The 13,138-nt window shown below is 57.6% G+C and overlaps 1 protein-coding gene across 1 annotated transcript in view; it reads right to left on the reverse strand.

Annotated features, from left to right (window-relative positions):
- Window positions 1-13,138, reverse strand: part of CACNA1I (calcium voltage-gated channel subunit alpha1 I) — a 112,404-nt gene that overhangs the window by 5,577 nt on the left and 93,689 nt on the right. The window contains exons 23-32 of the mRNA XM_044226297.1: window positions 12,425-12,550; window positions 9,959-10,048; window positions 9,188-9,380; window positions 8,426-8,577; window positions 6,650-6,759; window positions 5,881-6,014; window positions 4,708-4,778; window positions 1,750-1,828; window positions 924-1,045; window positions 162-500 (exon numbers count right to left, since the gene is read on the reverse strand). Of these exons, the coding sequence (XP_044082232.1) occupies window positions 162-500; window positions 924-1,045; window positions 1,750-1,828; window positions 4,708-4,778; window positions 5,881-6,014; window positions 6,650-6,759; window positions 8,426-8,577; window positions 9,188-9,380; window positions 9,959-10,048; window positions 12,425-12,550 (1,416 nt within the window). The remainder of the gene's footprint in view (window positions 1-161; window positions 501-923; window positions 1,046-1,749; window positions 1,829-4,707; window positions 4,779-5,880; window positions 6,015-6,649; window positions 6,760-8,425; window positions 8,578-9,187; window positions 9,381-9,958; window positions 10,049-12,424; window positions 12,551-13,138) is intronic.

Raw genomic sequence — 13,138 nt, forward strand, 5'->3', positions numbered from 1 at the left:
GACTGTGGGGCGGGCGGGACCCAACCCCCTCGTCACAGGGTCACCCCTAAAACGGAGCCGGGCAGGGCGGGGTTCAAAACGACCCAGGTCTCTGCCTGAGGCCTCGGACGCCCGACTGCCCCCTCCAGCCCCGCGGTGCCACCCTCTGCACCCCTGCCCACCTGGGCTGGAGAGTAGCAGCGCCGGCACAGGCGGCCCTCGGCGTCGCCCCCGCCGCCCGCCCCGCCCGGGCCCCGGCCGGCGCCCCCCGGGGAGCTGGCGGGCGGCCGCGGGCTGGGACCCAGGCCGTGGGCCATCTCGAGCTCCAGCTCGGCGTCCATCTCGGCGTCCTCCTGGGCCTCCTTGTTGCTGTCGTCCAGGTGCTTCATGAGCACGGCCACCACCACGTTGATGAGCACGAACTGGGCCGTGAGCACGAAGCTGACGAAGTACAGCGGCGACACGAACTGCAGGCTGCTCAGGCAGCTGCGCTCGTCCTGGGTGCAGTCGCGCAGCGTGTCCTGCCCCGGGGGCAGCGAGGCTCTGTGAGGGCCCGGCCAGGGCCCGGGCGCCTCCGCTCTGCGCTCCCTGAGCCCCCTCCCGCCCAGGCCGGGCCGTGGACCGCAGCCAGGCAGCCTCCCCGGGGTGGACAGGTGAGGAGGAGCGGCGCCTGCAGCCCCTGACCCTGGACTATGGGCCCCAAGTCCCCTCTGGCCCTGGGCGGAGCCCTGATCCCAGAGCAGCAGGCAGAGGTACCCAGAGAACGATTTCTGGGCTCATCTCCTCCTTGCTGGGCTTCAGAGCTCCAAGCAGGTCCCTCTGCTTCCCACTGCCCTGCTCTCCCCTCCCATGTGCAGTGGAGCGCCGGGCGGGAGCCCTAGCTGTCAGGACCCTTGCCCCAGACCCCAACCCGCTGGCTCCCTCCCCAGCCCGCTCCCGGGTACCTTCATGATCCCATTCCAGTTGTCGCCGGTGGAGACCTGGAAGAGCGTGAGGAAGGCCATGCCGAAGTTCTCGAAGGTGGCATGCCGGCTCATGCCCTCACAGGGGTTCTCATCATTGCAGACTGAAAGGTGAGAAGAGGTGAGCCCTGTCCCACTGCAGAGCCCCTGCCCAGCCCGCCCTGCACCAGGGCCTCCCAGCCTCATCTCAGGGTCCCCAATCCTTGAAGGTGTGTATGGACTACGCTCAGCCCACAGATGGAGAAACTGAGGCTCAGGGAGGGGCACACCAGCTGGCACTCAGACTCTGGCAAGCCTGGCTCCTCCCCTCACTGGTGTATCAGGTCCTGAGAGAAGGGAAGAGGGGTGAGGGCCAGCCCCCAAGGGAGCCCCGCTTTCTGAAACCAACCCCATGCAGGGCTGGCTCGGCAGGGGCTGTGTTGCCCTCGGCCTGCGCCACACCCACTGCGCTTGCTGGGGCCACACTGGCTCAGGACGAGCACTGGCCCACGAGGCCAAAAGGGTCATCCTTGGGAGCTCAGACAGCGGGGCGGGGGGCTCCCAGTCAGGGCTCTGCTGCACAGGCCTCACATATGCCACTGCATCCAGGCTGGCGGCTCTCAAAAGTACCACCCACCCCGGGGGGCAGGCATCAACGGCTGAGGGTCACCCCTCTGTCCCCACATGGGCCAGCTGTGGGGACATCCCCCACTACAAAGACCCTGATGGGACACTCGGCCACGTCTGCGGCCTCCCCACCCTGCTAATGCCCTCCTCTGGGCCTGTTCTGCCCCCTCCCCAGCCGGGGCCTGCTTCAGGTGGCACTCACCCAGCTTCCCGAACAGCTCCACGCCCAGCGCGGCGTAGATGAAGAAAAGCAGCATGAAGAGAAGGCCCAGGTTGCCCACCTGTTGGGGAGAGCAGGCGGGGCGGGGCCAGCCTGAGGGTCGGGCTCTGTGCCCTGGGCCTTACCAGGCAGCCGCTGGCCCCTGGGGGTGGGGGGGGGAGGCCAGGTCCCCCAAGGACACAGAACAACAAAATGCGGGCAGAGCCCTTCCCCCAAGCTGCCGGTTTCAAACACCTCCGATTCCTAAGCTCGCTTATCCCTCACAGACATCTACGAGCTACATGTTATCCCATCCTGGAGATGACAAAGACACGCACTGAGTGGGGAAGCGGCTTGCCGAGGTCACACAGCTAGTAAGCGGGAGGACTAGGATTCAAACCCGGCAGGCACAATCACTCCTCCACACACGCGTGTGCTAGGCCACATCCCGCGAATGAATGCAGAGAGTGAGGTGGCGGGGGGGGTCGTGTCTCAGCAACAGCGCTGCTGCCCGTGTCCCCACCACCGGCCTCTGCAGGACCGAGAAGTCCTTGAGAGCCGGGACGGGGCTGGGTTAGGTTGGGTCTGCCTCCTTCAGCCCGCACAGGGCCTGGCCATGGAAGGAAGCGAACAGAGGAATCACGCAGGGTTGTGAGCCCCAGAAGCTTCCCGCAAATCCAGCCACCCCGGTCCCACAGCTCCTGTGGGAACAAAATGTCCCCGATTATAAAGCTATTTCAAATCCAGCCATACACCGGAGACAGCCTCTAACGCATGCTATGGATGAGATAAGGCTCGAGAATATTCCTGCCCTAGAAACAGACTACCTCCCGGAACCCTCAGAAGTCCTGCATGCACAGAATCAGAAGAAGGTCTGCATTAATTGTTGAAAAGTAAACCATGTTAACCACAGCCCCCTAATGTTTCTCTGCTCCGCAGGAGGATTTCCTTCCAAGCTGTTGTACAACCACACCAGTAGCGTCTGACTCATTAGAAGACACTCTGCTCGTTAACGGGGCAGGCACTTACTGCGCACCTCCGAAGCCAGGGAGTGAGCGCGGCCCTGGACCTCTGGTCAGCTTTCCACCCTCTGCAGGCCCAGGTGAGCGGCGCTTCTTAACCAGGGTGGACCTCACCTTTCCGGTCTGTCCCTCCTTCCACCCACGGCATCTCCTAGAGACTGCACAGCCCCAGCAGCCTCCTCGTTGGCCTCCCTGCCTCCAGCCTCTCCTTTAACCCACTCCTTAAAGGCCGTCCTGCTTGAGGCCTCTCCTGTCCAGAACCTCTTATGATGCCCACTGCCCACAGGATAAAGCCCAAGTTTGCTGTCCTGGCTTCGAAGCCCTTTGCAACCTAGCCCCGTGGACTAGCCCTCACCCCAGCCTGATCTTCCCACCGCAGACTCCAACTGCACCAAAACCAGACTCCATTCGCACATTCTGTTCCCCATGCAGGGAAGACCCTTTCTCTGTCTTTGCCTACTAAGTGCCTCTGCCCAATCCCTCAAAGCCCAGGTCAAGAGTCACCTCCTCTGAGAAGCCTTCCTTGTTGCCTCCTCTCTCTGCAGGGGGGCAGAGACTGGTGGAAGTGTCATTTTCATAGCACTTTACACAGAACGGAGAAAATGTCCGATGTCCATATGACAGATAAAAGATTTTGAGAGTAAGTCCCCCATCCTATGTGGTACTTGATGTGTACGTCTCTTAAAAGTGCTGATGTGACTGTCATTACTATCGTGTTTCCTACTTGAAACTAGGACCTCCCAGGCATCTCCATGGGACAAATTCCTCCGAAGGGACTGCGTGTTAAGGAAAAACCACATCCAGGAGGGCGCCTGGGTGGCTCAGTGGGTTAAGCCGCTGCCTTCGGCTCGGGTCATGATCTCAGGGTCCTGGGATCGAGTCCCACATTGGGCTCTCTGCTCAGCAGGGAGCCTGCTTCCCTTCCTCTCTCTCTGCCTGCCTCTCTGCCTACTTGTGCTCTCTGTCAAATAAATAAATAAAATCTTAAAAAAAAAAAAAAAGGAAAAACCACATCCGTTTGAATGAACATCCCTGCTTGCTTTCCCTCCAGACCTGATGAAAGCCGTGTCGCTTTCCCTTTGTAAGGAGGCTGCTGGGACAATCAGAGCAAACTTGCGAGCATCCTTGGCCCATGTGCCTGAGAGAATTAGCTTTGCTTCCACCTTCCCAGGGATGTTAATTTTTTATCCTCATTTTTATCATGCTGGATCGTGCCCTTTATTTTAAGATGCCTAAAATTCCTGAAGACTAGATGAGTCATCATGAATAAACAAATGTGTATGAGGCTCTCCCCAGAGCAGAGGCCACCCTGAGGTGAGGGAGAAGGGAGGTCCTAAGGAGTCAGGACAGAGGGGGAGGGGAGGACTGGGATTTCGGATTTCCCAGGAAGATGAAAGTCACATCCTGTGTGGCCCTGATCCTCTCTTCCTTCCCCTGGCCAATGGGATGAGGCGATGTGCACTTTCCTACTTGCTAGGGTTTCCACCCAGGTCAGCATCTCATGCTGTCCCCACCAAACAGGTCCTATCCGAACCTCCCACCCACATCAGCACCTCCTTCTGCCAAGCCACCCCACAAGGTCAAGTTCACAGTCCCCTGATGTCCGCCCTGATTTCCCCAGGGAGTGTCAGGACCCCCTCTTTCTCCTCCCCACATTGACTGGAGCCATCTGTCTTCCCACGGGCCTGGACACTCCTGAAGGCCCCATAAAGGTTGTCGGACCCCAGCTCAGGGCCTGGAATGCAGCAGGCACTGTGAGCACTTGAAGTCAGGGAGAAAGAGGCACAGGGGGCCCTTTATCTCTGTCACAGCCCCAGACTCAAACCTTGTTTCTGGAGACAGGATTCTGCCCTGGCTCTGGGCAGGCTGGAGAAGGGAACCCAGGACCTGTGAGATGTCAGTGACAGCCACGCAGGCCGCCAGAAGGCGGCGCTCTTACCTGGGGCAGAGCCTGCACCACCGTGTCCAGCAGGGCCCGCATCCCGGTAGCCATCTTCAACAGCTTCAGCACTGCAAGCAAGACCCAGCCCGGCCCACTCAGCCCGGGGGGAAGGCAGAGTGTGTGTGAGGGGCGGGGGGGTGGGTGGAGGGGGGTGTGTGTGTGCAAAAGTGAGGTGGAGAAGGGAGAAGCCAGAGGAGCATGGGAGCAAAGGGGACAGCTCCGGGATGCCACACGGTAAGTACATGGGTGTCCCTGAACAAGGCTGTGCACAACGGTGCATTCACGAGGTGCAGGTGTCGGTGGGAATGTGTCCAAGAGAAGGTGGGACCCACACACAGTGGGACTGTCCATGAGCACAGTTCACTGAGATGAGGCCAACATGCCTGAGTGCCCACATCTCTCTCTTCCCTCAGGCTAAAGAAAGCTCCAGACTTCTATGCTGAATTTCTCTGCACCCTCCCCACCTGGGAGCCCGGAGGCGACAAGCTGTTGCAGGTGGAGAAGCAAAATACCGGGAGGCACCAGGCCAGAGGCAGGAGGTTTGTGAAGGGAGTGTAGGCCCAGCCTCAGGGTGAGAGAGGAGCTTCTGGGGGAAGCAAATGTTATAGGAAGCATCGAGGACTACACATCTTAGCCAGTGTTGGACTCACGCCCACGAGGAACTAGAGTTCTGGGTGCCTTCCCAGCTGCCCTGAGTTCCTTTCATCCCAACCTAAGGCTGGTCCACATGGGTCATGGTGTCATAGGGAGATGGGATGGGATGCCTGGGTGGCTCTGTCGGTTAAATTTCTGCCTTTGGCTCAGGTCATGAAGCCAGGGTCCTGGGATCAAGTCCCGTATCGGGCTCCTTGTTCAGCAGGGTGTCTGCTTCTCCCTCTCTCTCTGCCCCTCCTCTGGCTTGTCTCCCTCCCCCAGATAAATAAATAAAATCTTAAAAAAAAAGATAAAGAGGTGGAGGTACGGTGTGCCATACAGAGCAGTTTGTGGACAAGGGCGCATGAGTGTGTACACACAGGGAGCAAGTATGTATGTCTGGTGTGTGCTCCTCCTGGCTGCTGTTCTCGCTGCTCAGCAGAAAGCCCATTATGCCCACATGCCTCTCCCCACCCCACTCCTGGGAGTCCCATCCAGCCCCCGCCCAGCCCCACCCCATCGCCCGGTGCCCCTCACCCCGGGCGATGCGCAAAACCCGCATGATGCGGATGATGGTGGGGTTGATGGGCAAAGCTGCGTTGATCTCAATTTCCTCCAGCGTGATGCCCATGACCGATAGCAGCACAATGGCCAGGTCCAGCTGGTTCCACCTGCTCAGCCGGGCAGGAGAGGGCAAGAGTGGGAGGCAGGGCGAGAAGCGCTCTGGCTTAGAAATGCCTAGGTTGGGAGGAGCGTCACAGATCTCCACCCTCCTGCTGAGGCCCATGGCTATGTGTGGTCACCCTCCCTACCAGCCCCACCAGACCCCACTGAGTCTGGCTCCCTTTTGACCCCTACAGCCTCCAATCCCTCAAGTGAGAGGCTGACCATGTTAAATAAACATCTCTGGCCTCCTGAAGAGGAGGAGGAATGAGCTATGACTTCTAGATTGGAATCCTGAGCCTGCTCCCTCTATGTGACCTTGGGCTAGTTCATCAACTTCTCTGAACCTCACTTGTTCCCTCTGAAAAGAAGGACTGGCGTGAGGTACGCCCCATTCTGCCTGTGAGTTATGGAGGACCCATGAAAGATGAACTGAAGAGACATAAGAGAGTGCCCTATATCCGTCAGGTGGGACCATAATCACTCCCTGTTCAGAGCTGCAGGCAGCACCTGGGGGACCCTGGCCGTCAGTGCCCACTTATTGGTTTCCCTACTCTGGCTGTTCCAGGCTTCCCCAGGGGTCAGGACCCCTTCCCATCCAGCAGCCCACTCCATGCTGCCCCAGCCCAGCCAAGCTGCTCACCGATCCTTGAAGAAGCGCCTCAGCCCAAACGCCACCAGCTTCAGCACAGCCTCCAGCACAAACACAGTGGTGAACATGTAGTTGCAGTACTTGAGGGCTGTCTCCAGGGACTATGAAGGGCAGAGAGAAGCATGATCCAGACCCCAGGGGCTGCCCCCTACCTTCCTCCATTCAGAAAGTCTTTTTTTTTTTTTTTAACATTTCACCTATTTATTTGACAGACAGAGATCACAAGTAGGCAGAGAGGCAGGCGGCAGGGCGGCATGGGGGGTGGTAAGCAGGCTCCCCACTGAGCAGAGAGCCCGATGCAGGGCTTGACCCCAGGACCCCAAGACCATGACCCGAGCTGAAGGCAGAGGCCTAACCCACTGAACCACCCAGGCACCCTGAAAGTCTCTGCCTTTTAAGGGGAGAATTTAGTCCATTTACATTTAGTGCAATGGTTTCTATATCAGCTTTTATTCCCTCCATTTTATTTAACGTGCACTATTTGTTTTACGTTGCTGTTTCTTCTTCCTTATTTCTGCTGGTTTGGTCTAGTTACCCCTCTGAAGGCAATATGAGGCAGTATGAAGATCATGATTAAGAACAAGCCTGCTTAGGGGTGCCTGGGTGGCTCAGCAGGTTAAAGTCTCTGCCTTCAGCTCAGGTCATGATCCCAGGGTCCTGGGATCGAGCCCCACATCAGGCTCTCTGCTCAGTGGGGAGACTGCTTCCTCCTCTCTCTCTGCCTGTTTCTCTGCCTACTTGTGATCTCTGTCAAATAAATAAATAAAATCTTTAAAAAAAAAAAAAAAGGAACAAGACTGCTTAGATATAAATCCTGGCCCAGCACACACTCCCTATTCACTATGTGACTTTAGGCAAGTCACTTGACCTCTTTGGGATTTAGTTCCCAAATCTGTGCATGGGGGATGATAAGAGTACCTACCTCAAATTAAGTGAGGTAATACAAATTAAGTGAAGTAATAGTCCAGTGCTGGGCACACAAGAAATAGTCAGCATTGTTACCCTACTTCTTCATGTTAATTTGGAAGTTCTACAATTATTGCTCATTCTGTTAATGGTTGCCTTCCTTTTCCCTGCATTTATAATATACCTCTCCTGTCATTTAAAACAAGATAACAAAACCTCACCTGGAGGCTCAGCCTCACCCTTCATCCCCCTAGGTCCAAAATGTTGAGGCTTTTAGAATGCACTTTTCCCTACGTGCTCCTTGCATGCCCGCACCAGTACTGCTGGCAACTGGCTGGGAACTGGTCATTTCCCTCCAGGCCCGTGTTTGTCTCCAATGATCCTGCCACAGGAATGCCCCTCCCCCAGGCTCCATATGCCTGGGGAGTAGTGGAGGCCACATGGTAGGCCTTGAATGCAAATCTGAGTTCCAGTTCTGGCTCTGCTACTTATAGGCTAAGTAATCTCTGAGCCTCAGTTTCTTCCTCTGCAAAATCTGTAGAAAGGCTCCTCCCCCACCTTTGATTGCTGTGAGCATTAGAGTTAATATCTGTAGCCTCTCTTGTGGAGTCACGCACACACCACTGGCCACTGGCACCCATGTTCAAGGCTGGGCCCAAATGTCACCTCCCCACTCACCAAGAGCAAGTAACATTTCCCTTTCTCTCATTTGTCCTACCAGGCCATGAGCTTCCTGGGCCCAGGGCCCCAAATGGGGGTGCTGCTCAAACCCTTCTGCCTCATCCTGTCCCTGGGTCCTGCTGAGAACCCAACCCTACCATGTGACCTCAGGCTGAGGCTGGGGCTGGGGCCAGGGCTCACCGTGGGCTGATTATAGTGCTCCAGGGACATGGTAACCACATTGAGGCAGATGATGAAGGTGATGAAGATGTCCAGGTAGTGGCTGGTACACATGGAGTGGATGAGCAGCCGAGTGGGACAATAGGTGGCATAGTAGGGCAGCCGCTGGGCCTCTGCAGGGAGATGGGGGGGGGGGATGGCACAAACCACAGAGGGTTGTGGCCCAGGTAGGGAACAGAGCACATGGAGGGAACAGCACAGGGGAGGGAGGAAGCAAGGGGAGAGATGTCAAAACATCCCAGGCCCCAAGAGTAAGAGTTAGGTCTCTTCTGCCCAGTTGATGGCGGGGACACAAGGAAAAGGGGTAGGAGGTGGTGGAGGGCAGGACAATGACTGTCCTCATCTCCTCCAAATATGCCCATGGCAGGGGCTCCAGATCTGCTGGGGTTAAGGAAGAGGTCTCGTAGCTCATGGCTAGGCGTCCAGGCCTTTGCCCTCAGGAACTGAGCCAGCAGGGGGCCACCAGTGGAGGCAGTGGACAGCAACAGGGGATCGGGTCACCTGGATAGGCAGATTCTGAAGGGGGGGGGCCAGGGCCAGCGGTCCAGAGTTGACCCTCTGTTCCCTTCCAGCCCCTGAGGCCCAGAGGATGCACGAGGAAAACCAGTTGTTGCACCAGGAAGAGATGGGGCGCCACGCAGGCAGGGTGCACACAGGATGGGGCGCACACAGGCGGGGCAGCCCAGGCCGGGGAGGCCCCACCCTCTGCAGCCACCCACTCACTCCGGCGCTTCTTCTCCAGGCGCCGCAGCCGCTTCTCCTCTCGCCGCCGAGCCTCCTCAGCCTCCTGGTGCTGCCGGCACTTGTGGAAGTTCTCCACCACGACGCCCACAAACATGTTGAGCACGAAGAAGCTGACGATGAGCAGGAAGGAGATGAAGTAGAGCAGCATCCAGGGGTTGTGGTTAGGCACGGGCTGCGGGAAGCAGCAGATGGGGCTGAGGCAGGCCGACCACGGGCCCCTGCGATAATGAGCTTCCAGAAGCTTCCACAAGCGGACCAGGCCATAATACCCTCCCTGACTCCCACTGCCCTCAGCTAAACTCCAGCCCTATGCCCTGGCACACACAGGGCTCATTCTGTTAATGGCCAATCCCCAGTGGCTGACCAGAGGTCAACTCACGACTCCCCGAACATGGTGCTCTCTCACCTTGTCCTGCCCCTGCTGTCCCTCTGCCAACTGGCTCACCCTCTCTCCCCTGCCTGCACTTGGTTCTAGAGGCACAAGGCTCTGACCCTCCATGCAGAAGCCAGTCTAGCATCTTCTTCCTGCATAGCAGGGGGTTTGTGAAATAAATGGCACAGTGACTTATGCTACCTCAGAGCAGCTTAATGGTGGAAGATTCAGGCTAGGACGGTGAGGGGTGGGCCATGGCTGACAGGGGGAGACACCCAGGCTGGGGATCCTGCTGATGCCAGTTTTAGACAACCGGGCCCCAGAGATACCTTGTCCCTCCCTCACTGTCCTCTGCACTGGTCCCAGCCCACACCCACCTGTTGGTCCACAGCGACAGCGTCCAGTCCATTGTACATGATGTTCACCCAGCCGTCCTTAGAGGCCAGGACAAAGAGGGACATCAGGGCCTGGAAGACACAGGAGGGAGAGGGTCTGGGGTGGTAGGTGTAGACAGCTCTCCGTTTTTCTGCCCTCATGAGGCAGAGAGACAGAGGCCTTCCCTGAGGATGACAACAAACCGTTCCTGAGAACCTACTAAGTGCCTGCCACAAACCCTACAGACACTCTTGCAGGTGAGTGAGCACTAAACCAGGAGTCCTGGGCTTAGCTCTGAAAATTAATTTGAGAAGATTCATGAGCTCTTGTCCCCTCGCCCACAGAATGGAGCTAAAGCTTAAGTGCCTGCCAGCTGGGTCTGCTGAGACTTTAAACTGGAAAGTTCCTGACAAGCATGAGAGGCTCTGCCACCATCACACAAGCTTGCCTTTAGCACCTGAAAGCAGGAGCTTATGAGAGAAGTTGGGAGCCCTGGGCTCCGCACAAGCTCTGCCACTCACTGGCTGTGTGACTCGGGGCAATTTCCTCAACTCTGGGCCCCAGCTTCCTTGTCTGTGAATGGCAATAATTGCCTTCACTAGTGTGAGACTTTTTAAATGGAAGGAATGCCCAGGAGACACGAGCCAAGGCTCCTACACAGAGGGCAGGCCAAAACGCACACGTGTCCCCTCAACAGGTCGACGGGCTGGTCCTGCAGTACTAGCACAGTGCCCTGCACACAGTAGGTACTCAATAAAGGTTTTCAGAAGTGGACAGCAGCAGCTGTGCCGTCCTTACAGAGCCCCAATCCCCAGTGGCTGACCAGAGGTCACACACCTACTCCAGAAGCTCCCCGGTTCAAGCTCACACTGGCTCCTTTGTTGTGGCCCAGGGACCCCGGGCAAGGAAATGGTGTTCTGGGATGGGTCTCCTGCCCTGCAGGTGCAGACCCCTTCTTCCCAACCCCCAGGGCACAGACTCCACCTCCTCCCCTCCAGCTGAGAATGGGGCTCAGGGCTGCCTGGAAAGGGCTCAGACCCAGCAGGACAACAGAGCAAGAGACACAAAGCCCTCACATGCCAAGAGGCAAATGTTCCTGGGGGCCCTGGGGTCACAGAGGCCTGAAGTGCAGAGCCTGGGCCCCGGGAAACACACAGCTGCTGTCACTTCCCCCTTTACAGGGGAAGGTACCGAAGCACAGACACTAGAACCTTCCCGAGTGGCCTGGCAAGCAGCCAAAGGCTCTGGGCCGCGCTCTAACTCCCGCATATGGGCACTGAGAACACCTTACTTCGAGAACACCTTACTGGGGTGTTAGCCTGGCATCAAGCAAGCCCGGCATGGGAAAGGGCTGGGGATGCTTCCTGGGAATGGGGCCCTGGGCCTGGCGCTGAGCTCAGGGAGTCAGGAACAAGTTCATAGAAGGCCTCCGCAGGCTTTCCCTCAGCTTCCAGGAACAGGTTTTTTTTTTTTTTCAAACCTCTTGTTTTATCAACCACTGAGTCATTTACAACTTGAAAGGCATTGCTTCTAGAAAATCTGGAGGGGCTGGGGGACCTCCTGTGTCCCAGTTCCTGACTCCCTTTCCTTGCCCACTCGATGCTGCCCTAGGGCCCATGGCTCAGCTCCCCGGGGCGTGGCGAGTGGGGTCCCTGGTCATGTGAGGGGACAGCTTTGGTGGCATCCAGCCAGAGTGTCCCTGGCAGAGGAGCGGGGCACAGGCCCAGGGTCCCACAGACCCAGATCTCGTTCCCTCCTCGTGTGACCCGGGGAAGGCGCTCCCCATCTGACCCGGGGAAGGCGCTCCCCGTCTGACCCGGGGAAGGCATACGTCTGATCACACGTAACTGTCCTCAAGTTCTTCTCATCTGGGGCATGAGCAGATGGGCCATGCCCGGCAGGCCCCCAGGACAGGGGACCACGGGTAAGGCAGGAACTGGGCAGGGGGCCTGGCTGCCCACTGAGGTGGAGAGCAGAGTAGATGGGTGCTGGGAGAGGAAACCCACTCTGGACCAGGGGCTTGCAAGTTTCTGTCACCATTGCCTGCCTGCTAGGCCGTCACATTCCCAATTTACAGATGAGAAGACAGAGGCTCAGAAAGCCCACAGTAACTGGCACAGAGCCGGGATTCACAACCAGGTCTGGCTCTCTAAAACTCCTGTCCTGGTCCCCGGGGTAGGGAGGTGGAGGCCAGGAACCAGTGCTCACTGAAGCCCCTCCAAACACCTCGCACTCCCAAGACACGCTGCACTTGGGATCTCTAAGCCTCACACTGCCTGTGACGTGAGCTCCCCCTACCCATTTTGCAGGAGGGAAAAACCGAGCCCTAGAAAGAAGTCACAGGGTCAGTCCCTGCAGAGCTGGACCAGAGCCTGATCTGTGATCCCATAATGTTGGCACCAAAGAGCTCGTACCCCCATCCACCGGGGAGCAGGGGGTCGGGACAGGGGTACACGGGCAGGGCTCACCTGGCCCAGGTTGTCGAAGTTGTACTTGTGGTGGACCCAGCGGTAATTGGCAGCCACGCAGTCAGAGCGGTTGGTGATGTTGCGGGTGTCCACGCCCAGACAGTGGTAGAACTTGCCCTTGAAGAGCTGGGGGGTGGGGGGGAGGAAGGACCACAGGGTTAGTGGACCAGTCTACCCAGGCTGGGGGTGGGGGGATGCAAATCGGGGGGCAATTCCTCTGTGCACAACCTGGACAAAGCACTCAGCACAGCATCTCACCAAGTCCCCCAACATGGGGTTCAGCCCATCTCACCGATGAGGAGACTGAGGCACAGTGGTGTTAGGTAATTTTCCCAAAGTCATATGAGGTTTAGGAAGGGACAGAGTCAGGGTTCCTGGGTGGCTCAATTGGTTAAGCGTCTGCCTTCAGCTCAGGTCATGATCCTGGGGTCTTGGGATCGAGCCCCGCATCGGGCTCCTTGCTTGGCAGGAAGCCTGCTTCTCCCTCTCCCACTTCCCCTGCTTGTGTTCCCTCTCTCACTGTCTCTCTCTCTCTCTCTGTCAAATAAATAAAATCTTAAAAAAAAAAAAAATGAAGAAGCAGATCCAATGTCTGTCTGATTTCTGGGCTCTTCCGCAGACCTCAGTCCGGAGACTATGGGCAGGGACTCCACAGGAGAAAGTTGCCTGCATATCCCCAAGGGGGAGAGAGAGGTAAAGGGACCCTCTCTAGGG

Source organism: Neovison vison, chromosome 12 (genome assembly GCF_020171115.1).
Source record: "Neovison vison isolate M4711 chromosome 12, ASM_NN_V1, whole genome shotgun sequence".
NCBI classification, from domain to species: Eukaryota; Metazoa; Chordata; class Mammalia; order Carnivora; family Mustelidae; genus Neogale; species Neogale vison.